The sequence below is a fragment of the Corvus brachyrhynchos genome, unplaced genomic scaffold (genome assembly GCF_000691975.1).
Source record: "Corvus brachyrhynchos isolate BGI_N302 unplaced genomic scaffold, ASM69197v1 scaffold17, whole genome shotgun sequence".
Taxonomy (NCBI): Eukaryota; Metazoa; Chordata; class Aves; order Passeriformes; family Corvidae; genus Corvus; species Corvus brachyrhynchos.
This window is the reverse complement of record NW_008240046.1, coordinates 6,367,134-6,393,457: the sequence shown is the minus strand read 5'-3', so window position 1 is coordinate 6,393,457 and position 26,324 is coordinate 6,367,134. Positions and strand designations below refer to the sequence as shown.

The window sequence follows — 26,324 nt, the reverse complement described above, 5'->3', positions numbered from 1 at the left end:
AGTTGGAATTCAGTAGTAAGGCTTTTAGAGTACAAATCTTTTGGAAGAATTAAATCATTAGGCATGAAAGGGCCTTTTTCTAGGATTTTCTTTTTCCTAATACCAGTTTGTTCTCAAACAATCTGTTTCTATAGCTGTTCACATTAAGAAATTCTGTAAAAAAACCCCATAAATTACTTTTTTATCTGTTCCAGATGTGGTTTCAACACTGATACTTTATTAGAAAAATAACAGTGAAGAGATTCTTATTTAATATACATGGATATTAAATATTGCCTCATTGTCTTTTCTGTGCACACAGACTACTTTACTGTACTGTCCCAGTTCAATAGATTTACAAACTCTGGCTGACTGGAATTCCTCCCCAATCAGCCACCAGTTTGATGTGATCAGTCCCTCACATATTTGGATATTTGCACATGTGACTCAAGGCCAAGATCCATGGATTATAAGCCTCTCAAGTTTCATGAAGCAGGAAAATCTTCCAAAACACTGCCCAACAGCTGTAAGCTATGCTTGGACATTTGCTTATACAAGACTTCAGCTGCTGTCTCCACAAGTGGATATCAAGTAAGTTGATTTCTGAAGTAAATACAGGAAGTGTCATTATTGTTTCGGTGAGGTAACATATAAACTCTTTATATCGTCTGTGGATTTAATTCAGCTTTATATAACAAAAAATTAAAGCAGATTTATCTAGATAAAAAAGTCATCTGCTGTAAAGATTAGTTAATTAATGCCTTTGGCCATATTGTAGTTCAACAGATTTGAATATAAAAGCATGCATTATTGGTGTACAAGTCTGCTCTGAATAACTTATTTAGCATTTACCATGTTAACAATTTGGGAAGCAATGGCATATGCATAACTGAAAAATAAATTCAGTAGAAAACCTAAGTAAAATGTGGTAAGCTTCATTTACTCTACTGAGTTCTTCTCTTTCTTTTTTAATAGCAGCCCTATCAATGCAAAGAAAGTAAATACTACTACAAGCAGTGACTCCTATATTGGGCTCTGGAGAAACTACCTGATTCTTTGCTGCAGTGCAGCATCTTCTTCAAACTCCTCCACTTCCACAGGCTCTGTGAGATGTTCCCCTCCTGAGACGCTGGCGTCGACCCCTGACAGTGGTTATAGCATTGATTCAAGAGTAGGTCCTTCTAATGCTTACTGTAAATAAGTCTACATGTTATTGGAAATAGAAACACCAGAGGCTATAATATTATAATTAGAAACTGGTACTGGTATAATTTTTCTGAAAATATTTTTAGGATACATTTGTTTATAATTTGTTTAGAATAGTGTTTTAGTTTGCTTTTCCCTGTCTGTGCTGTGTATGTTTTTAAGGCAAATCTAATCATGTAATGAAAACATTTACCCAGTCTCAGAGTCTTGTCTGGCAGTAATAAGGAAATGTTTTGTTCGCTGTTAAAGGGGTGGTTTTGCTGTCATTAGACTTCTGCGGTTCTGAGCAAATAGCCTGTCACTTCAATAACTGAAACAGGGACCTATTCAGGCACGGTGTATCTTGTTATATTTTTCCAATGACAGACATTTTTCTGTCTGCCTTGCTTCATATCATCTGCAGATTTTTTTTTCCCCTCTTCTTTGCTTGTTTTTGCTCATCTCCTTTTTGGCGTCCTGTTAAAGGTACAGTAGACATGAAGATAATTCATGGACTATGCAGCAGATTTTTGGCAGAAGCAGCCCATTGCACTTGTTTGTTACCAAGATACTTTCCCTAAGTCTGAGAAACTGTAGGCTGAAAGCTTTGTTCTCTTTGAGAACCACTAGGGAGTCTAAAGAATTAGACGCCAGAAATCTGCTTTTTCCCTAAGAAGGGCAGATACATTAAACATGCAAAGCATCTTTATGTCATGTTGAGTCATTCATTGTCATCTGACTGTGAAAATTCAGTAATGCAAGAAGTAGTTAATACTACTTTACTATTTCAGAAGATCTTTTCCATGTCTAAGATAAGTTTCACTTTTATAATTTTGAGTCACTGGTCCCGTGTGAGAAGACTGTGAAATTACAGTAGATGTTTTCATGTCACCACCTTGTGGTAACTACTTCATTGTGCTTTACTCTGGTTTTCTTTTTAGATTATTGGCATTCCATCCCCTTCCTCCCTGTTTAAGCACATAGTTCCAATGATGCGCTCTGAGAGCATGGAAATTACAGAATCCCTTGTCCTTGGACTTGGCAGGACCAACCCAGGGGCTTTTAGGTAACTGTTGTCTTTTGTCTGTTTTTATGCTAATTGATTACAAAGCTGGGGAATCGGAGCTCTTTTTTTCTTTCTTTTTTTTTTTACTTTTTTTTTCTCTTAAGAATTTTTTTAAAAGCTGTGACAACTGATTGTCATTGTCTTTTCTAGCATTTAGAGGCATGATAGAGATGGTTAGAGGTTGTAAGAATTTTATGTAGAGGTCATGCCTGCATAAAGAAAAAGAAGTTAGTAGAAAAAATAAACAGCTTATTGGTATTAAAAGGTGTCCTGATCTGAAAGAACAGATTGTGTGGACTAATAACATTTGAAATGTTAATTAGAATCAAGTTTGTAAGAGTTGATAAACTCTCCTTACTGGTATTGCCAATTGCTCTTTATGAGGATGAATGAAGAGTGAGAACATCTGAAGGGAAGAAAACCTCCAGGGGAGGCCATCAGATGTTCTCTGACAGCAGCCAATCTCTTATAATGAGAGTTATAAAGTTGTACCATGCATAGCAACCAACTCTGCTTCTGTAGAAGGAACCAGGGATTGCTAATACTGTTGGTTTTGAATGAGATGATGCTTCTCTCCAGTCACTTGTGTCCCATATTATCACAGATAAAAAGCCAATATTGAAACTGCCAAGTCCTCAGGTGTCGTATTCTTGTTTATATCTCTTGATAATCTTATAATTTTATATAATATCTGACTTTACTCTGCTACCAGGAGTAAAGCAAGACTTTGTGCCATGATCCTGAAGATCTGCTTAACAGCTCTAAAGTCTAGAAAAAGCTTTCACAGATAATTTTACCAGAAACCCTTGATTTCTAAATTAGAAGCAACTCATTCAGCAAGTAAAAGTAAAAAATCTGATCATCATCAGTTTTATAATTTCTCTTTTCAGAATATGTTTTGTTTATGATGGCCAGCTTTTTTCTCTGTCCAGTGCATGTACTCACACCGGATGCTAGCTGTAGCCCACCCTTCACCATTGCTGGTCTGCATTGATTTGGTGTTTAGCTTTTGTGGGTTTAGGCACTTTCCTCCCCACTTGTTATGTTTACTCTGGAACTTTTTCCATTGTAGATTATATGTATACGCAATCCACTTAAATGTATTAGAGTATTATTTTTGTTTTGTGTAACTGATAATAAGAACTCCTCTAGGTATCTCTTGATCTCCATTGTAAGCTGACCCTTTACTATATTTTAGCTCAAAGAGGTTTCTTCCAAATTATTTTCTGTGTTTTCTATATTTGAAAGAAAATACAGAACAATATCTAACCATGCTTAACTTTCTTGTAAGTGAGTACACCACAAAAGTTTGTGCAGCATTCTGATCACCTTGGACCCATTCTCTGAAGGAGAAACTTTGCCTGAGGTATCAGAGGACTCAGTCATTTACCATGAAAACTTGAAGTGATTTATGCTTTTGATATGTCTCAATTACAGCACCACAGGAAGTAGAAAAATGTGTCCACTCCAAAAAATCTGGAGGCAGTAGTTACTATGTTAACAAATAAAAGTAAACCAAATATATTTTTACCTTAGAATTTTGTCTGCACAGTTCCATACTACTGATCTCCTTTCCCTGCCTCCTTTTTGAAGTTGTAAGAGAGTCTTGGTTTGGCAGAAGGAACTGAGTAGTAATAAAGACTGTGGAGCTTCTGAACAAATGGGGAATGTAAGCACAGTGTCAAAACCTGTTTCAGTTTTCAAAGAGGCTGTTCTGACTTGCTCGACTTAAAGAAACAATATTAACAACTAAATGCATCATAATACCTGAAAGAGCATTGTATGATAAGCTGCCAACATCTTCTTTTTCCCCCTAATGATATCTATTTACACCATATGGCTTTGTTAAACCTCGAATATAAAAATAAATGAAAATCATCTGTGATAGAAATAAGACATAATACTTGGAGAATGCAAATTTAGGGATAATTGTTTAGGCATTCATTTAATAATCTGCTTTAAATTAGGAAAGTATCTTTCTAGGAAACTTCTCTTTTAAAAGCTACAGGTAAAGAGGAAAACCTGAGGGTCTTTTAACTTACGTTGTAACACTAGTTCCTGAGAAATATCTTTCAGTTGAGATGTTAATTTGATGTTTGTTTTTATCCTTTTAATTATTCTAATTTAGGGAACTAATAGAAGAATTACATCCTATAATTAAGGAAGCACTTGAAAGAAGGCCAGAGGTAATTAAATAATTTCCATTATACTGAGTACAGTTTTAACTGTCTTTCCACAAAGAGGAAGTGTTAGTTATGTTCTTTACTTTCTGCATGTCAAAACAGTCAGTATAACAGATAAAAAGGTGAAATGTTGCTTTTTTAAATGATGTGAGGTGTTTACATTAGAAGAACTTCATGTTTGAGCTCTCTATTATTTCTGTATCAGAGATTTTGTTTCAAATGATGAAAAAATACCGTAACCTTTTCCACATTCTTTTAATTTCTTTTACCTAATCATAGAATTACACAGTTGTTACTTTGTTATATCATCAGTGACGTTCCCACGATTAGTGGTACCTATGACATAGAATTGAATTTTACTGTCCAACTTTGTTGGGGTTGTCGTTGTTTTAATGAAGCAGGTTGTAAACTCATCTGACTGCTCTAATGAAAAATTTTCCAGTGGAGAGCTTGTTTTACAGCAAGGTTTAGAACTCTCAGTAGGTATTCACAGAATAAAAAAACAAATCCAGAGATGATTACTCAGTATTTTTTGTGGTAACTGTAGTATTCCTATAAGTAATAAATTTGTAATTACAGATAATGGGAAAGCACTTCTGTTTCAAAATGTTGCCGTAGTGTAGTGTATTTCGCCAGGCTTGCATATAAATTGGAGAATTGTAGAATATTTTGGGTTGTAAGGACCTTTAAAGGTCACATAGTCCACCCACCCTGAAATGAGCAGGAACATCTTCAGCTACATCAGGTTTCTCAGAGCCCAACCTGACCTTGAATGTTTCCACAGATGGGGCATCCCTCACCTCTCTAGGCAACCTGTTCTAGAGTTTCACCACCCTCATCATAAAAAGTGTCTTTTTTATATCTAGTCTAAATCTACCCACTTTTAGGTTAAAACCATTGCCTCTTGTTGTATCACAGCAGGCCCTGCTAAAGAGTTTGTCCCTATCTTTCTTATAAGCCCCTTTTGAGCACTGAAAGGTCACAATGAGGTCTCCCTGGACATTTCTCTTCTCCAGGCTGAACAGCCCTAGCTCTTGCAGGTTGTCTTCACAAGAGAGGAGTTCCAGCCCTCCTCTGGACCCCCTCCAATATGTCCATGTCCTTCCTGTGCTTGTGGACCCCAGAAGGTAGTACTCCAGGTGGGGTATCACGAGAGTGGAGCAGAGAGACAGAATCACTTCCCTCAAAATATGTAGGAAGACTGCCTTTTGCACTTCACTGTTTCATGTGTTACACTTAGTGACAGGAGACTGACAAAAACCATTATCTGGATAATACATATAATAGCAAACCTGGTGTATCTCTGAGTTGCAACAGGGAAAACATTTGTTCATTATCTGGTTTATTAAAATTGTGAGCAATTTTGGTAACTTGTCTTAAACGGTTCGCACCTCTGATAACTGATGCCAGCTGTAGTACAGGTATAATAATGCTTTTATATTCCACACTGGTTTTCTACTTAGTTTTTCCTCTGCTTCATTTAATTCTGTGTTTCCTCTGATAAACAGAACATGAAACGGCGCAGGCGTCGAGATATTTTACGAGTACAACTAGTACGAATATTTGAACTGTTGGCAGATGCTGGTGTCATTAGTCACAGGTAGGGGCAGCACAGATGAGAAGTTGTTGATGTTTGCAAATTGTCACTGATACAGTTACGACTCAGTATAACAAGCTTGCAAAATTCATCAATGAGTTTTAGTATACCACTAAATAAATTGACATGGGTTTATAAAACTCAGAGTTTTGCTGGCTTTCTGATCCCTCTCTCTCCCATGTTCTTTGTCACCGTGTTCTATGTTTTATTTAAAATGCTACTATTCCCCAGGACAGTACTTTTAACAGGCAGTATGTCATGTTCCCTCTTGTTTGTGTGTGCTCAAGCATCGCACCAGTTGTGCAAATCGTGACTATTCTGTGATAATTCCGGGACTTCTGCCTCACTTGGAGTGCTGGTGCTAGTCAGCACATCGTGTGCAGAGAAGACTACTGCTCATTAGTGTTGGAATTTTGAAGGATGCAGAATATTAACTTGGTTATTGAGATTTTTTTCCTCAGTTTACCCTACTTGCATAGGGACGCTTTGAAAGAAGTAGTTTTGGCGTATGTTTTACAAGTCCCTTGGACATTTTTTGCTATGCATGTGGAATTGTGTAAGAGCAGGTAGGCTAGGAGATGGTTAGCCCCCTCCTCCCACTCTGTTAGACAATGATACTTAGAAATGTATTTGTCAACCTGAACGATGTAATCACTGTGAAATTCTCAATCCTTAAGCAAGCTACTACAGTATATTTCAGAATGTTGCCTCAGAAGCATTGCTGAAATGTCTTTCAGCATGCTGATATATTAGAGTCCAGCTATTAAAATCATACTTTCCCTTATCTTTTAAGGTTCTCACTAGGGGAGGGGGAAGAGACTTTGCATTTGGGGATTTTAATTATTATTTTTAACACTTGTTCCCAGTATAGGAACTAGTTCTGTAGAAGTATGAGTGACCTTGGGTAATTAGGTTTGATTATTAGTTTGCTTTCACTGGACTATTTTATTTTAACACTGGAGCAGAAGCTGGATGAAGAAATTACTTTGAATCAAGTATTTGCAGTGATGAGGGTGTAGGTATTTTTAAAGATAAAATAAGAATGATTTTCAAATGTTGTATGTAATTATCATGCTATTTGATTTTCTAAATTTATTTTATTTTTAAGTGCAAGTGGTGGCCTTGATAATGAAACACATTCCCTCAACAACACTTTGCTTGAGTATGTTGATCTAACAAGACAACTCCTAGAAGCAGAAAATGAAAAGGATTCTGATACATTGAAAGATATCCGATGCCATTTTAGTGCCTTAGTGGCAAATATCATACAAAATGTTCCAGGTATGTACAAATGTAACTTCTGATTACTGTATTAAATATGCAGGATATTTAAAAAAACCAAAACCAACCAAACATAAACTAAACAAAAAGACACTTTTTATCTGGACTTTCAGAATATTTTTATTAAATTAATTTGTGACATCAGTTTTGAATATAACTTTAGCAGCATGAGTTTTAAGAGAGATTTTTGGTGCTGTTTGGCAAAGTCTTGTTGGTTGTCTATGTATTTGAATTCTGTGGACTAATAAATAGCTTGTTCTTGTACACTACTGGCATTAAACAGGACAAACCTACGTCCAGGTATCGTGGTGTTAAAATAGTGGGTCTTTCATGGATTTTCCCTTCTATATTCATTGTTTGGGTCTGTTTGGGTTACATACTTTGTTTTAAAGAATTACAAGAGGAGCGTGTATAACTGTGGGCTTTTCTTACAGTACACCAGAGAAGAAGTGTCTTTCCACAGCAGAGTCTACGCCACAGTCTATTTATGCTGTTCAGTCATTGGGCAGGTCCTTTCAGTATCATGTTTACTCCCCTGGACAGATACAGTGATAGAAACATGCGAATAAACAGACACCAGTACTGTGCATTAAAGGTATTTTAGCACGTTTGAATTTTGGAAATAGATTGTTATGTTGACGTGGTGTAAATTTGATATTTGGGCTTTTCAGATGTGGTTTTCACATCCATGTTGCCATTTATGACATAGCGTCTTTTTTTATTTCTGCTTTATTACTCGCTATAGAAGTTTCTTAAAATTACTACTGAATGTTCACTTCCTGTGACTTTAGTTCTCATTTGCTTAAGTTAAAGGCTTTAATCTAAATGTACATTAACAATGAAACTGGGGTATTAACTCTTCAATATGTCAGCATTTTAGTATTGACCCTTCCTTGTATTTGGAAGTTGAGAAAAATATGAATGAATAATTTCTTGAGTAAAATGTTAAACATTTTTTTACTACCCTTGGTCTTTCTCCCTTAACAGGTTAGAATTCATTTATCTGATATTTTAATGGACTTGGTAAGAGCACTTCCTGTATCTGAGTTATTAAAATGTGTTTTTCAATTGCTTTCCAAAGGCTATGTCTGCTGTACTGTGTTGTGGCCCTGTTGCAGACAATGTTGGGCTTTCATCTGATGGCTATTTGTACAAATGGCTGGATAATATTTTGGATTCACAAGATAAAAAGGTAATATAGGCAATGTCAACATTGCTTTGCAACTATCAGTGCCTTCAAATATATGTTTTAGTGAGTTTGCAGTCAGATTTGCCTAAATGGTCTAGAGTGACTTAAGCTCAAAGCTGTTTTAGTACTAGTGCAGGGTTTTGCACTGTCCTTCATGTGTATTCGCCCTGTTGAGGAAGGTGGTCCCTAATCACAGCCTAAGAATAAACAGAGTGGAAGAGGAAAGGACAAGGGGTGAAGCACTGTGTATTGATTATAAACTGATCAACTGTGTTAAGTTGTAGTAATAAGCAGGTGTTCCACAAATTTAAAGGAGATGAGATTTTGAACATGAACTCTTGTGTGACTGTAGAGATCCTTGGGGTCCGTTGGAGTTAGGAGGACCAAGCTTTTCATATAAACAGTAAGGCAAGCTTATTGCCTTATTGCCTCTATTGCCCTGTAATGCTAGGACTACATAAAAATACAGCTCCTGTGGACTACTTTGATTCCAGGGAAGATGCAAATCTCCATGCAGATCTGTTCCTTGTATCCCACTGGAATTCCTGCACGTGTTTAAATGCTTCTCTGTACCTAGTGGTTTCAGGGCAGTGTTCGGTGCAAGACATAAAAATAGTAAATAGCTCAAACTAGCCTTGGAACTGAAGGGAAAAAAATGTCAGTAGAGCTCTCTAGTTATTTGTGTCTGTAATTTATGACTGTGTGCAAGTTGAACATTAAACAGTGTGATAGAATTATCTGCTGCTACTTTAAGGTATTGTGTCATTGGTTTTGGATGGAACAGATTTTATGTTCCCAAAGGTTTCACGTTTCTTAAATATTTATTTCCCTATTTTATGCCATTTTGTAAGTTAGTCTTTTTTCTATATTTTTAAATATATATTTACTCTTCCCTAGGTTCACCAGCTAGGCTGTGAGGCAGTCATGCTGCTCTTGGAACTCAATCCTGACCAGAGTAACCTCATGTACTGGGCCGTTGACCGGTGTTACACAGGTTCCAAGCGGGTAGCAGCTGGCTGCTTTAAAGCCATAGCCAGCGTGTTCCAAAACAGGTACTACAGCATTTTTCAAAACCTTCAAACTTCCATTTTCAGAGTGTGTTTTCATGTAGAACTGTGGGGTTTGCTTCTGTAGAGAGGAAAGATCACCGCTGTTTGTATGTGTTACTAGAGAAACTTCTCCAAATATTATGCTATCCCCTATCATATCCCTTGTAAATTAAACTTCAGTAAATTCAAATTTTAGAAAACCAAATGCAATTTTACTTTTTTCATACTTGCAATTTTTTCCTAGGGATTACCAGTGTGATACAGTGACCCTCCTGAATCTGATACTATTTAAAGCAGCTGATTCTGCTAGGGCTATCTATGAAGTTGCTATGCAACTATTGCAGGTTTGTAAGCTAATTTTGATTATTATTTTTTTCTTTTAAAATAAGAATTGTCCTATATATTAAAAAAAAAAAATCTGTTACTGTTTGGTTGTCTTCAGTAATGAAATACAATGTGTATTTTTTTCTTCTCTATTTCAGTACATAGTTAGGCCAGATCCGTACCTGGCACAAATAGGCTTCCCTGAAAGTGCACCTATTCCATGCACTCAAAACCTGTATTTTCATAATACCTGTTTTTTCAGGAAACAAAACCTGAATCAGGATTCTCTTGATTTGGCCCTGAAACAGTGATATATAGCTCCGTTTGTCCGAAAGCACCTCAGAGAGAAATAAGTTGCTTCCCAAGCCTTCACTGTCTACTGGGGTAGCAGTCAGTTCTCTGATTTTTGCACTATTACCAAACATCTTTTCATCTGTCCCTGTGGAGAGATGACAGTGAAATCTTGTTACCCATTTAATTTACTTTTGTATATTCCTTTCTGAGGTCATTCAGGGTAAGTTTAATCTTACAGGCAGCATTAGTGTGTAAAAATAAATAAATCTGTGCTGATTGTGGCTCAGACCTTAAGTCTTGGAGTTTTTTTCAAAGGTTTTTGCTGTCAGCTAAATTCAACAGTGAAGTCCCCACTGAAGTCACACTGCTGTTGATACATCATCCCTATCTTTCTTCTTAAGTTGATACTACCGCTTAAGATCAGCCCAAATTGATTTTTAAAGTATCAGAGTGCTTTAGCCTCCTGCTGCATGTCTACCACATCAAAGATTATGTTGTTCCTATCCATGTCTCATAGATGAGCAAAAATTGGTATTGTTTGGAATGCAAATGTTAACTAGTATTTCACAATTCATTATAGATGAATTTGTATTTAAGATGGTGTTTTGTGAAAGCAGATTTTGGAACTTTATTGCTGGAAACTCATCAAGTGAAATGTATCTAGGCTAGTCTTCTATTAAATTACTACAGTGCTAGCAAATGCTAGCACTGCATAGATAAGAAATATTAAATGAGAGTAGATACATGAACTTAAGTGATTTTTATATAAAAATTTCTACAGTAGCTCTATAGTTAACTTCAAATTCTGAACATTATTGTTGTAGATCTTGGAACCAAAGATGTTCCGTTACGCTCACAAACTGGAAGTTCAGCGGATGGATGGGGTTTTGGGACAGCCTTCCCCTTTACCACATTTGTATTCTATGTCATATTATCAACTGTCAGAAGAATTAGCAAGGACTTATCCTGAGCTGACACTGGCTATCTTCTCAGGTACGATTTTAAAATAAAACAAAAAACTTAAGTCAACAGCATTGTACGAAATACATAATTCTTATTTTTCAATAACTGATTTATATGTAATTCACTAAAATCAGGACAACATCATCATCATACCAAATGGAGACAAAAAAACCGAGTGACAGTTTTTGTTCACTTGTGTTTGAAATATATTCAAGGTGAAAGAAGATGAATCAAAAATATTTTTACTGCCTTTCTAATAACCATGCAAAATCACATTAGAGAAATAATTTGCAATTGGTTTTTAAAATCATTCTTCCATTCTTCTCTCTGGTGTGTTCTTATTTACTGTAGATTGCTTAAATACATTTTTCTGTAGCATTTTTAAACAACTGTAGAATAATTACCTCTTACATCAATTAAAAAAAAACTTACTAAGACTAATCTGGGAAGAAAAAATTTTAAGTGTTTTTTTGTCTAACTTGGTACATTTTTTTATGCTGTAGGTTTTCAGTTCCTTCCTCCAATTAAAGGAGTATATATACACATACACACACACACACACACGCACACACACATATGCATACTAACGTGATTTCTTCAACATACTGTTGGTCAGCAGCATCTTCAGTTAGCTCTGCTGAAGACCATAGGCTTTTTCATTATGAAATGGTACTAGTCAGCTAAGCAAAAAAAATCGCATCTGTATCAGCATTACATTATATCAGTATGGTGTGCTGGGCTCATGGTTGTTGTTATCACCAAACCAGTTTTCATTATTGTTTTGGAATTCATGTATGTACCTAATTTTTGAATGGCAGAAGTAAGTCAGAGAATCCAAACAGCTCACCCAGCTGGGAGACAGGTGATGCTCCATTATCTGCTGCCATGGATGAACAATATTGAGTTGGTAGACTTGAAACCTTTGCCAACCATTCGTCGGCAAGATGAAGATGAAGAAGATTCTTTGAAAGACAGAGAAATGATGGTGAACAGTAGACGATGGCTGCGAGGAGAAGGCTGGGGATCACCACAGGCTACAGCTATGGTTCTGAACAATCTGATGTACATGACTGCAAAGGTAAAATTAATTACTTTATGTGCTTGTCTTGTTTCAGTGGATTGTTCTGTTTAGGATGCAAGAAAATACTGTTCAGAGATACTGTCACCAAGCTTTCAAGAGTTATTGTTCGTATTTGTGGAGGTGCTTTGTATACCCAGACTACACCCTATAGTTTTGAAGTATTCCAAGAAATATGTAATATGTAATATAAATGTTATAGTAATTGTTATCTATAGTAACAATATATAACTGATGTTTTGCAATATAGATGTCTAGCTGGATAGAGAATACCAAGCTGCCTGTATACCTATGATCTCAAAGTGGGGCTTTGGAACCTATCTTGCTACCAGAGGCTGACTGACTCTCCTTCTTCCTGTCATAGCTACTTCCAACAGAGAAGAAGTATTGCTCACATGCAATGCTCCTGCCAATTCATGTTATATGAGAATCCTACTGATGAGAGATCATGTTTTGAAATCTAAATTAAAAACTCCTGTCAGTGTGTGGTCTGTGGAGTTTTATTCAGGATTGTCAGCAACTGGGAGACTGGGTCTCTGCTAAATTTCATAGAATTGTTAGGGTTGGAAGGGAGCTCTGGAGATCATCAGGACCAACCCCCTTGCCAATACAGGGTCACCTAGAGCGTGTTACACAGGAACTTGTCTGGGTGGGTTTTTGGTCTCCATAGAAGGAGGCTTCATGACCTCTCTGGGTGGCCTGTTCCACTGCTTTGCCACCCTAAACCAAAAGAAATTCTTCATGTTGAGGTGGAACTTCATGTGTTTTAGTGTATGCCCATTGCTCCTTGTCCTGTCACTAGGCACACCAGAAAGGGCCTGGCACCATCCTCTTGACCTTTGAGATATTAATATGTATTAATGAGACACCCCCCCTCCCCTTCAGTCTTCTCTAGACTAAAAAGGCCCAACTTCCTTAGCCTAATGTATTATATAGCAATAAAATATATGGTATGTACACATATCTTTAGATATATTTTTATACATTTATATCTATAAAAGAAAATAGTTTTTTCCAGAATATGTTTTTAAAAACTAATGTATGTGAAAGCATAATTCCAGAACATTAAAAAGGCAACAGTTTCCTACAAGATTTTTGTCTCCTTTTTCTAGAGCCTGTTCCACTTGATCAGTACAGATCACTTCTGAGTAAAATGTTTTCTGATGGAGTTTTCAGGACATACATTTATTTTGTTTTCTAGTATGGTGATGAAGTGGCTTGGTCAGAGATAGAAAATGTCTGGACTACTTTGGCAGACAGCTGGCCAAAGAATCTGAAAATAATTTTGCACTTCTTGATCAGTATTTGTGGAGTGAACAGTGAACCCAGCCTTTTGCCTTATGTGAGTATGTGACAGGTCTCTCGTTGGTGCTTATTTATATTTTAAAACTTAGTAGTATGTCTAGCAGCAAAGATCACCAAACAAAAATGTGAGGTAAGATTTATAGTATCAAAATCTCCACTCTGTATTTTATGACCACTAAATGCTATGAACAAATCAAATTTGGTTCTTTTGGTTTGCATTACTTTGGACATCTGCGTCAAAATTACAGGATCAATTTTTCAGTCAATTAAATCAATTAATTTGTCATTCATTGAATGGACTTGAGAAGGGAAATCAATGAGAAAGGATATCTCACCTTGAAGACTGCTGAGGCTTCCTTAAGGCAACTTACTGACTACTGCAATTTGCTGAGGGTGATAAGTCTGAAACATCCACTAGCTGTCTTAAGAGTTGTCAAAATTCAGGACTATATGAGGACCACAGACCTTATTTAGTGATTAAGTACTAAAAAATGTAAAAGAGTTACTAAAATTCTACATATGTCTTAGCATTTTATTTTCCTTTGTCATAAAAAGAAATCTTAAGAGTTTGATAGCTAAATTCAGGTTAATTTTATTAAGAGTATACACTGAACAATTTTTTTTCCCCACACTGTAATTTAGTATATATCTAAAAAGCAGACAGATAATACAGGAAAACAAAGCACCTGTTATACCATGTAGGGCATCATTCTCTCATGACCAAGTATTATACCAAAAAACCCAACCAACCATTCCAAGCACCCTCAAAACCAATTTTATTTTATGTCAAAATGTATGCGAGAGCACTGCAGGATAGCATGAAGAAAAATATGATAACTGCAGGAAAATAAATAGTATAGAACAGAACTGTGAAGTATCAAAAAGAAATTATATCAGAATACATTCGTTCCAGTGTTGATCTCAGGTGCTGCTGAAACCTTTGTAAGAAAACATTTTGCTTCTTAAATAATGTTCAGAAGACATACTTTCAGACTTTATTGTCAGAAGATTGGAACTCAGAAAATTTACTTTATTACTCTTGTGGTATATTTCCCATGCTTGCTGCTATTGACAACTGGGAGAGCAATTTTGGTTGCTTCTAGAACTAGAGTAAGTTTCACATGTCCTCGCTTGCAATGCAGGTAGAAACTGATTCTAACAAGTTGTGGTATTCAAATCTCTTTGTATAAATATATATATATGGGGTTTTTTATGGCAGGTAAAGAAAGTCATTGTTTATTTGGGTAGAGACAAAACAATGCAACTACTAGAAGAGCTGGTGAGTGAACTTCAGCTTACAGATCCTGTCAGTTCAGGAGTCACCCATATGGATAATCCACCATATTACCGCATTACATCCAGTTACAAAATCCCCTCTGTCACTTCAGGTAAGCATTTACTGACTTAACTAACTTACACTGTTAATGTCAATTATAAACATGCTGCTATCAATCAGTTTTGCTACTGGAGTTCATTTGTAAATACTCAATAGGGTGCAAGGTTCTGTTTCTAAAATTACCTTTAAAAGTTTGTTTTATAAGATCTACAGTTTTTGGTGTACCCAGAGTTCCTAATGAAAAAGATCTGATAGGTTCACAAAGGACAGGTTTGTCTTAATATAAGCATCCGACTTCGTCTGTGTTCAGACCTTGCACTGTTTACCCTCACTATATGACTTTTGTGTCTAGTCAGCCAAACCACCGGGAAAATGTATATAATTTTAAATCCATCCAAGTTGTTATTTTAAGTTCTGTGACAGACACAAGCTGCATCCATAGGAATTGTTTCAAGAGGATTTAAGTTCACTTACTTAGGAAAATTTATCTAGAAATAATTAACAATAGCTCAATCATCAAAAAAAACCAGACTGCTGAAAATACCCGAAGTGTCTCCCTCGTGCTTCAGTCCAAGAACATGCTGAGAAATGTGGGGAAAAGCTGTCTTGTTCTGGTGGAGTATCTGTCAAAGCGATCTGCAAAAGACATGGATGTGGGGAGGGTATCTAACCAAGGGCTTAACTTTTGTGCTGCAATTTGTCAGTATTATGAAGCAGCCTGAACCTATGATACGGGGTTATCTGGATCACAAGGTGAATGCATTGGCACTTGTTCTTTAAAGTGTTTAAAAAATATGAAAAAAATCGTGGGGCTCTTGCACTTAATATAATTTAGAATAGCAAAGGCTGGAAGGGTGCAAAATTGCTTCCAATTGGGCCTGTTAGTTCAGTGTGATGCTTGCAAATTTCTCCTAAAAGAAAATTGTTAAAAGCTTCACTGCAGGCTATTAGGTTTTAATCCTTAATCTGTTTGTAGTTTGAATTAAATGGATAACCAAAGTCCAACTACATTTTACAGATTATGAGGTGTATAATACAGGGAAAAAGGAAATAGGTCTCTGCTTAAAAAACTTTCTACTTAATTTACATTGAAGAGTCAGAGATTCCTGGAATAGATTATTTTTATTTTTTCTGGTTAGTGAAATTATGGTAGCAGCTCACAATCCTTTATTGCACGTGAAAGTAGTTTGTATGGCTCAGTTTGTGTTTGTGCCAGTTGCTGCAGAGTAAACCTGATTAGGGCTCTTGGCAAGGACAAGAAAATAAGGGTGATCATGTAGTGCTTAAGACTACTTTTCCTTTTTACTGACCAACATATTTCCTTGTCCATAATTCACAGGTACCACTTCTAGTAGCAATACAATGGTGGCTCCCACAGATGGCAACCCTGACAGTAAACACATGAAAGACAGTATCGAAGAGAAGTAAGTATCTCCTCAAAGAGCAGTTATTAGTTGAATTACAGGAATTCCTGGTAGGTACTGTAAATACTCACATCTCAGCAGCTCCAGGTATGTCTACATTGCAAGGATTACATGCCATGTAATGTCATGCATGTCAACAGAACTAGAATACTATTTGGGATTAACAGTAGCAGCCTTAGTTGTAGTTCGAACTCCAGTCCAGGTCAGGCATTATGTTGCTACAGCTATATTGTTGTTGGTGCCTAAATTAGCTGCTGTTAAACTGGACTGTGTATGTTCACATAAGAGCAATTATACTGTAAGGTGGGGTGGTGAGACACTGGAACACATTGCCCAGAGAAGCGGCTGCCCCATCTTTGGAAGTGTTCAAGGGTGGGCTGGATGGGGCTCTCAGCAACCTGGTCTAGTGGAAGGTATTCCTGCCTGTGGCAGGGGGTTGGAATGAGATGATCTTTAAGGTCCCTTTCAACCCAAGTCATTCTGTGATTTTATGATTCGCAAATTAGTTTATTACCTCACTAGAAATGAGCAGCGCCTGTGTGTTGCAAGCTGGTTTATTTTCCCTAATTGGGGTATTTGAATGCCTGGTGCCTATGTCAAGATACCTTACAGCTAACTTTAAAACAGATTTCTCCCTCCCTAATTTTTGAGCTATTTAAGGATAATCTTTTGGAGAAGTTTGCCAGACACTGTTACTGAGGCTGGTGGAAAGCAAGGAGCTGATATAGGCTTAGTCAGGCTGTGTACTTGGAGCGCAACAGTAACTGACTGTGGGCATGCTGTCATTTTGTGTTAATATGGATAGCTAACCTTAAAGTGAAAAGGGAGTGGAGACTCTGTAATTAGCCTGAGTAAAAGTGTGCACGTGCCATTAGTATAGAGTAGCAACTATGTAGTAAATTTGCAAACGAGTTTCAGGCAACTTGATTGAGAGCCTTAATAATTACAGTTCTAATATAATATCCCAGTTGGACACTTTTTTCCTTCTCTAGGGTAATTATGTTTATATAATTAGAAGAGTAAATCTATTGGCAGAGGCAACCCCAATACTAGGATTAAATTGGGGTGAGCTGTATGAAAGTAAATCACAGAAACCTGCAAGGTGTCATTCAGAGTTAAGCCTAGCAAGACACAGACAAGCACCTGGCTGCTATGGGGGCTGGAGCTGAAGAAACTGGTAAAGTAGTGAAGGCAGTTTTGAAAGTCTCTGAAAATTTTGGCATATACTGTAGGGTTGTCTAAAACCTCCCCAAGTTATATGCTTCTTGGTAAGATCTACCCTATACATCTTGGACTTGCCAGGAGGAGAGAATTTTAAAAACTTATGTAGAAACAGCTTGGAAATGGTGCTTTTAGCACTCATTTCTCTGATTTCTGTATAGTTTATCAGATTAGTGAGGTAGGATCTTGGACACCGCGTGTGTATATCTGCATATGTATCTGCCAGGTCATGCATGGATTTCCTTATTTTGTTCAAGAGTGAGAACGACTTATGTATAATGGTAACAAGTATTTTAATGTACTTAAATGTTAGTGAAAAGGATCGAACAGAAATACAGTTTATAGTGGATAATCTCTTTGAATCCCCTTATCTAGTGTTGCTAGAGAAGGTATGTCTTAAACGGCTGAGATGCTTTGGCATCATGTTGATTATCCTTTGTAAGATGAATCAGTTTTTGTATAAGAGTTTTGCTGAAATAGTTTTACTGGGAGACCCTGATTAATGTTCGTCATAGAACGTCAGTTACTAATTCTGCTTTATTTGCACCTACAGCTACGCACACCTGGACATCTACAGCGGGTTGAACAGCAACTTAAACCGCCAGCACCACAGACTGGAATCTCGCTACAGCAGCAGCTCTGGAGGATCATATGAAGAGGAAAAAAGTAATAGTCTTTATTTTAAAACATTTCTATGAATAGAAAACAAAATTTTCACAAGTTAATACTTCTACTGGAGGTTGTGGAACATAAAGAAATGGGCATTATCAGTGGTTTTTGCATAAACCTATTAAAAATTAGGATTTTTTTAAATCTTCTTCCATCTTATTACTACTATTGAAGTCTATCATACATTTGGTTGCAATGAAATGTAGAAGGAAGATAATACGCTTCGTTCCTTTCATTGTCACCTGGAATGAGTTGTGAACATCTTCCTAAATGAAATGGTTTTACTGTATTTCCTTTGACAGTTAGGCACAAGAAACAGAGATGAGCAGGATGAAGATGAGATTTAGAAAAAGGTGATGGAAAAGAAGTTCTTTAAAAAAAAAGAAAACTAGAAGTAACTGTTCTTTTAAAGGATAGCATTCCTTGGCTTGTTTAAAAAAAAGGGTACTAAACTTTTTTGAAGCCATAGCAAAGGAAAATATATCAGGGAAAAAAGTTCTCTTTATGTACATCTAATTTTCAAGCTTGTTCTGAAAACGTGTTTGGGGGTTATTTTTTGTGATCTATGTTTTGTTTTTTCTGACATGCAAAGGTATGGAAAGAGGTAAACATTTCTCCTGAAACTACATTATGCCTTTGGAAAGATTTCTTTAAGCCTCTTTTAGAAGAGGCTTATTAACTGTGGCTACTCCTGTACCAATGCCTAAGATACAAAATCACCCTGACAATGCTAGGGAAAGCCAAACAGGTCATGTAACCAGGCAAAAATGAGGACAGTGGTCAGACAGTAAATGATGTGTTATATTAGTGGGTCCTGCGTGCTTGGTCAGAGGAGTTGTTTGACTGAACAGGTTGTTAGTAATTTAAATGACTTTGTACTTCACCCGCATGGGATAGTCAGATATATTTCAGTCACTACAGTGGTCCCACAGATTTAGGTTTCAATGAATTTTTTACTGACAGTTGATCTTCCTACCGGTTGTTTGGGTGCGTTACAGCGCACGGTGCAGCACTGCCTTTTCCTTACTTTTCTTGTGTGACTGAACAACAAGAGTTAAATTTCTGCATTTTGAGCTTTCGATGTCAATATGGAACCCTAGCCTGTCTGTGCTATATTGAAGCAACAAGAGTCCATTAGGATCTTCTGATACACTCCTCCATAAGTGATTCTTTGCACACTGTGAAGATTAGAGTGAATATGTAGTTCTTACTGCGTCTGTCAAGGAGGTGAAACCTAATGTCCTCTACAGAGGTTGTTGTAAGGGCTGAACAAACTAATGCACAATCTGCTGAACTTTGGGTCAGTAACAGGTTAGTGACCTTCTGGGCAGCCAGGGTGTTTATTACTGTTTGGATAGGCATTGTCCGTTATCATGGCTGCAGTCATTTTTGGTTTTGTTTGCTGTTTGTGATAGCAACACTGTGTATCCTGAACTCATGATACTTCACATGTTCCATCAGTAAGAAATTTGTCACTTCCAGTGGAGAAGGTGATAACGAGCTGCTACATGTGTGAATATCTGAAATTTCAGCAGCTATACTTCCAAACAGAGAGCTGGTAGAATCACTGAAACACTGAGCTGTTGAGGCAGTTTCCTTGTTTCTAGTTTTAGCTGTTAGTTATGAAGTCCAAAACAACTTTTAAACCAGGAAAGTATTTTGGGTGTGTTAACACAGTACACTCTCATACCAAATAGCTGATGTTTTTCTTGCACTTTTGAAGCTTGCTTAATCAAAAACTAAGTGTCTTTGTCTTTTCTTGACAAATTTACTGATTTTCTGGGCAGTAACTTTTATCAACCAGTGGGATTGGGCTATGCTGTTGTAAAAGTGGCAATTTCCAAGTTACCCCATGTATCATGCCAGCATTATCTGACACATAGAACTGGTGGGGTTTTGCTGTGAGACCTATAAAGATGTGCTCTTGAGGAATATTTCCTTTGCCTATGATTAAATGCTCTTCAAGATGAGTTCAGTTAAATCTTAGGACCCAGCCTTAATTCACTCCCTGTATGACATGAGGTTTGAAATTCAAGGAAATTACATCAGATTACTTTGCCTTTTATCATAGTCTTTATGAACCTATTCAAAAACATCTTACTGTTATGTGTGTAACTTCTGTAGAATCATCCTTATACTAAAAGAAATAACCACTTTTTTTCATTTAAAAAACTGTGTCTACTATTACTGTTTACATCTGGCTCCCCTTCCCCTCTCCCAGGTCTTAGCTTTTCAAGAATTTAAAAATAGTTCTTCAGAAGACTGTAAGATACAGAAATATGCATTATCTATATATTTCTGGCTTAATTTTCTGTTGTGTTAGGTGATTCAATGCCTCTGTATTCAAACTGGCGGTTAAAGGTGATGGAGCACAACCAAGGAGAGCCTCTCCCTTTCCCACCTTCTGGAGGCTGCTGGTCACCACTGGTAGATTACTTGCCTGAAACTTCTCCTCCGGGCATGTCACTTCACAGGTAGCTATTTTGGCAATGCCAATGGCAATTCATTATATTTTTATTTGTGTTGCACAAATATAGTAATTTGAAGATAGCAGATTAAAGTGCAGTTGATAATACATTTGTTTTCCGTGGGTTTACTCACAGGTCTAGCAATTTAAGATTACTCAACCTTTTAATCTGGAGGATTAAATTGTTTCTATTTTAATTATGAGCGTTCATCTTTTCCCTTGTAACACAACTGTGTGAATGTTTATAGACTGAAGAATACAAGTTAGAAGCATATGAAGCTCTTTGCAGCTCTTCATGAAGTTCATGTTACATTCTTCTAACAAATTTTTTTGTTTGTTTTAGATGCAATATAGCAGTGATTCTTTTGACTGATTTGATAGTTGACCACAGTGTAAAGGTGGAATGGGGAGGATACTTGCATCTTTTGCTTCATGCAATTTTTATAGGTAACTAACTTCTTACAGAAACACAGTACCCTGAGGAATTCTCAGCTGTTCTTTCTGATATTTAATTTTTGCCATTGTACTGAAATCCCATTAATTTGGTAATATTTACAGTATTTTTTAAAATTCAATTAAATGTCTTTCAGCTTGATTAGTGTAATTAAGATTTTTTTGGAATTGTTTTAAGGCACTTCCTTTTCGAGTCACTTTTACGTCTTGTACAAGACACAGTAAAATTCAATTTTTTTCTTTCTGTTCCTATATGTAGTAATTTTCATACAGAGCACAGATTAAGTTCTTACTTAAAACTAATCTTACTTAAAATTACTTTGTACTTTAATGCTGCATGGGATTATCAGATATATTTTAGTCTGATCAACATACAGTTTGTTAAACTATATGCTGTTGTTTCTATATTGAAGCACTGAAAAAGCATTGTTTAGTGAATTATATATCTGTTATTTGGTAAAGTATAGCATACCAATCTGAATACTGCTATTTTTTAAATAATGTAATTCAGCATGCCCTTCAAATATCATAAAGCCTTGTCATTTTCCTTCTGTGTTAGGTTTTGACCACTGTCACCCTGAAGTCTATGAGCATTGTAAACGACTACTTTTGCATCTACTGATAGTGATGGGCTCTGGCAGTAATGTCCAGTCTGTTGCTTCTGTCCTACTCAGAAACAGAGAGTTCAATGAGGCCAGGGTGCTTACTGTCAAGCAAACTACCCATTTAGATTACACTTTCACAGGTATGCTTTTGATTTATTATGTGTTGCTGGTTAAAATGACATGTGAAGTTATCTCTTCTTACAGGCACTATTAAGATTTCTCTTGTCTGTAATATTTTCCTGAGCCCTTGCCATTAAAATGTATTTCTTTGGATTTTAATGAAGTCAAAATGAATAGAGTTCTCATTAGCATTTTGTGCTCAGTCATCAAAGTAGGAAGCACAGTTGAATAATGAATAGTAGTGGAAACCAAAGAGGGAACTCTGGGTTTTGGAACTTTAATACAGCAGTTTTTATTATGCCTTTGAAAATAAAAACCAAGAAATTACATCTCTGACTTGTTTATAGCAACTTTAAATTCCCAGGTTTTGTCAAATGTGATTGCATTCTTTATTGGCTATCAGAATACTTTTTTGAGATACTGCCTTTTAATATTCACCTTAACTTCACAATATTGTAATTATACAATACACTTTCTATTTCTATGTATCTCTTTATGAAGGGAATATTCTGATGGTGAAAGTGTATTGTAGTTTCTTTGAAATAGTTCTTTTTTAAAAAAATGTGGTATTTCATATTATTTCAGTAGGTGGCAGCATATTGCCATACAATTGTTTGTTCTGTTTTGTTCGCATCAGCATTGGTTTTATTACTTAGTGAAAGTAGTCATCTGATTTGTGAATTTGGTTTTTGTAGCAATGAGGAATTAAAAACTGTGCATAGTGGAAGAATTATTTTATATTAATCTGTTTGGCAGAACTTTAATGTTGCATCTACACAGTGGCATATACAAACCATTCCCTTCCTAATCTTTAAGGGCTTGAATAAAACTGTCTAAACATGACACAATATTCTGCTATTATTAAAACAAAGATGTCTGATAGAAATTAGAATAAGGTCAGCATCGAACATTTCCAGCTGGGGATTAGGATAAGGTATTTACAGGTATGCATGGCTAGCACAAGGTTGGACAAGCTAATTTTAAATTTTATTTGAGCTGGCTAATACCCCAGTCCAAACTCTGTGGTTCTATAGAGTGAAAATTTGCAGTGCATGTCACTGAGTCTTAAGTTTATTTAAATACAAGTGTTAGAGTCCAAGGCCCTGCCAGTTTTCCTTGCTAGTTTACTTTCTCTCGGCCATTCATAGATGCATAGAAGAGCAATGTGAGGAGTCACTGCGGTTGTATGTTTTTGCCACGTGATTCTTTATACAGAAGAGAAAAATCTCCTGGTCACAAGTCTAAGATAACTTCAGAGAAATTCTGTACAGCCACAGGGGCTCTGCTTAGGGTCGATTCACTAGATAATACTTAGTATTCACTGATTTCAAGTAATGTCAGTTACACTGGGACTGGGTTTTAACAAAAAAAAAATTATCTGCTCATTAGTAGGAAGTAGTTTGTATAATTTTTTAAATTAAGTTGAGATGCCTCCGAAGCTGATGAGCTCTCATAGTACTAGTACAAAATCAAGAATAATACAGGGGTTTTAAAAAGGGATCTAGCAGTTCCCAATTAAAGATCCTGTAAGCCATGTGAAGAATTTGCATATATGAGACTTGTTCATTTTGTTGAAATTATTGCATCCAATAATTTTCTCTCTTTTAAGTATTCTTACTACATTTACTAAGTTATCGATCTTTTTAGAGGGCTATTTTTTCTTTTTATATATTTAATATTGACTGTCAACTTAAAAGTGCATAATCATCTTGTTTCAATTTCAGCAGGTGTTCATGATTTTATACCTGATTACCAGCCCTCCCCAATGACAGACTCAGGGCTTAGTTCAAGTTCTACCTCTTCTAGCATCAGTTTAGGAAATACAAGTGCTGCCATTTCTCAACTGCACACCACAATCCTCAATGAGGTTGACATTTCAGTCGAGCAGGATGAAAAAGTGAAAACTCTTATAGAATTTATTACCTCAAGGTAAGATTTCAATTTTCATTTTTGTCAAGACATGTATTTTGTGGAAGAATGGTAACCCTGTTACTATTTAGCATCATGTTGTCTAATTCTGTCTCTGTTACATCACCAGTAACTGTTTTTATGTGATACACATGTGAAAAGCTCTAACTTTCCAACACTTTCAGAGAATTTTGACCACCCTGTCAAGTCCTGAGTGTTTAAAAGTATTTTGCCATGTTTTATTCTGAATTAGGGCAGGAATACACTGAGATGTTAGGGAGATGCAAGACTTGTGTGCAGTTAGGGATTATCTAGTAGTAGAGAGCTGACTATTCAAAAATGAGGAATTTGTTGCGACGAACATCTGTAAAATCATCAACATTTGTGCAGTTTATATGATAGTTTATATAAAGCTTTCAAGATGGTGTAAGTCTAAAATCCTACCTGTTTCTCCATGCTTTTGATACTTTTGCTTTACCTCAGCCTAAATTTATAACAGTGTGGTGTATCAATGGAAAGAAAATGGGAAGAAAGGAAGTTAAGAAGTGCATAATGGTGGTAGTTGTGCTGGTTCTTTCTTAGAGAGCTAACTATTATACTATAACAATACCACAGAATATCTCTGCCTAAATTTACCCAGTTATTTCAATTGGATCTGATACGTTGCTTTTCACTTTGTCTTAACTTGTTGTTTATTGTATAATACTGGTCAGTTGTCAAAATTCTTCCCAGTTTGTGCCTGGAGTTCTAGATGGTTTCTTTTATGTGATACATAGTAGATTCTCTTGCAACTACCCGTAAGGTTCATGTTCCATTTCAATGATATTACGGACAAAGGCTATGTTTTATATTCTGTTTACTCTTTTTTTATATTTTTAGGAAAAGAGGCCCACTTTGGAATCATGAAGATGTTTCAGCCAAGAACCCTAATATAAAGAGTGCTGAACAGTTAACTGTGTTTTTAAAGCATGTGGTATCTATATTTAAACAGTCTAGCTCAGGTATGTTAGAAAACAGACAATGCATGATCGAATGTGCAAGTCTGCAAACGAAATAAATTTTTTTTAACGCGTGCCAACACATAGGTTATCTATAAAATCACTCTAGGTAATTACTGCTTCTAAATAATAGAGTTTTCTTGTGTCTTGCACACTTCCGTTCATGTTTCTGTTATGACAGATTTAAATATAATCTTTTAGGAATGAGATAAAACATCTTACTAGTTTCTTGTGAATACTTAATATTCAAATCATAAATGTTTTATTGTCTGCAAGTCTCTCTAGCATTAAGTGTTTGGCATACTTAACACCTGTATTTGGTGTTTATATTCCTGTAAAGATTTTTGAGACTAATACTTCTTCAGAGAAATGTAGAGTATGTGAGAATATTTTAAATTTAGGAATGACTTTGGCAATTTACTCTTCAGTAAATTCAAGTGGATTTGGTTTTTTATAAAGCAGTGTTGCTTGAGTATTTATTCGCCTTCATAGGAGGATATCAATTGGAACATCGTCTCAGTGAAGTCGCTTTGCAAACTGCGCTTTCGTGTTCCTCTCGACATTATGCTGGGAGGTCCTTTCAAATATTCAGGGCTCTGAAGCAGCCTCTCACTCCATCTACACTTTCTGATGTTCTCTCCAGACTAGTAGAAACTGTTGGAGATGCAGGAGAAGAAGCTCAGGTATTTGAAATTTTGCCCCCACTTTATTAGAAAGCTAAGTCTGCCTAAATGACGTACGTGCATTATTAGTTCAATGACAGCAAAATTTAAAAGCATTGTTTTATCCAGCTGCTTTTTATTCTTAAGTATTTCAAATATCCCAACAGTTTTAATTGTGATGCTTTCTGAATTTCACCTAATTGACTGAGGAAAAGTTGTGCACATTCTCTTCTACAGCAAAAAGATCTTTCAGAGAGTTTGATACATCTATTTCCAGTAGACACCTTCTCTTTCATTGCTAGAGAATACTGAGATCAGCCATATAAAAAAAATTTAGGTTTTCTTTTGTTAAGAACTTAACCTGATAAAGTGTAAACAATCATTCAACTTGGTGTCATTGTACCAAGGAGTGTATCTAATCTTTTAATACTGCAAAGTGACTATGAATGATTTCATCCTTCAATCCATCCTTAAAAATAATGCAAACCAGAATTAATTCAGTAAATAAATAAATTTACTTACAAATAAATTGAAGTTTTTCCTTGTCTTGAAGCTATACTGCTATCTTGAACTGTCCCATCAGGATTGTATTCTAATTGAAGCATGAAATAATTTAGTTACTGATTTTATATTTATATATTACTATTCAGTAGATTTTCTGTGATCTTCCTTGTGCATATTGCATACCTTATAATGGCCTTTGGCTTTCCCCAGGGTTTTGTCATAGAGCTGCTTTTGACTTTAGAATCTGCTATTGATACATTGGCTGAAACCATGAAGCATTATGATCTGCTTTCTGCCCTTTCTCAGTAAGTTCTTTTATTAGTCAAGCTTCATTATGCATTTTTATACATTTGAATTATTAAAAATCTGTGTTATAAATGTAATGAAATAATTTCTTGTAGTCTTGGCAGAATAATTGTATCCATATAGCAAAATTGCTTGCTGTCATATGTTTTTATCATTCT

The 26,324-nt window shown here is 36.0% G+C and overlaps 1 protein-coding gene across 15 annotated transcripts in view; it reads left to right on the top strand.

Annotated features, from left to right (window-relative positions):
- Positions 1-26,324, top strand: part of FRYL (FRY like transcription coactivator) — a 170,046-nt gene that overhangs the window by 106,074 nt on the left and 37,648 nt on the right. For 10 of the 15 annotated variants that reach the window (XM_017744378.1, XM_017744377.1, XM_017744379.1 and 7 more), the window contains 23 exons: positions 302-570; positions 955-1,150; positions 2,106-2,230; positions 4,359-4,416; positions 5,922-6,013; positions 7,119-7,291; positions 7,726-7,886; positions 8,373-8,483; positions 9,378-9,532; positions 9,774-9,873; positions 10,972-11,140; positions 11,929-12,188; positions 13,390-13,530; positions 14,713-14,881; positions 16,169-16,253; positions 18,028-18,140; positions 20,467-20,617; positions 20,954-21,057; positions 21,623-21,808; positions 23,513-23,717; positions 24,576-24,697; positions 25,187-25,377; positions 26,071-26,165. In XM_017744378.1, the coding sequence (XP_017599867.1) occupies positions 302-570; positions 955-1,150; positions 2,106-2,230; positions 4,359-4,416; positions 5,922-6,013; positions 7,119-7,291; positions 7,726-7,886; positions 8,373-8,483; positions 9,378-9,532; positions 9,774-9,873; positions 10,972-11,140; positions 11,929-12,188; positions 13,390-13,530; positions 14,713-14,881; positions 16,169-16,253; positions 18,028-18,140; positions 20,467-20,617; positions 20,954-21,057; positions 21,623-21,808; positions 23,513-23,717; positions 24,576-24,697; positions 25,187-25,377; positions 26,071-26,165 (3,431 nt within the window). The remainder of the gene's footprint in view (positions 1-301; positions 571-954; positions 1,151-2,105; positions 2,231-4,358; positions 4,417-5,921; positions 6,014-7,118; positions 7,292-7,725; positions 7,887-8,372; positions 8,484-9,377; positions 9,533-9,773; positions 9,874-10,971; positions 11,141-11,928; positions 12,189-13,389; positions 13,531-14,712; positions 14,882-16,168; positions 16,254-18,027; positions 18,141-20,466; positions 20,618-20,953; positions 21,058-21,622; positions 21,809-23,512; positions 23,718-24,575; positions 24,698-25,186; positions 25,378-26,070; positions 26,166-26,324) is intronic. The other 5 variants (XM_017744375.1, XM_017744380.1, XM_017744369.1 and 2 more) reach the window with 1 other exon arrangement.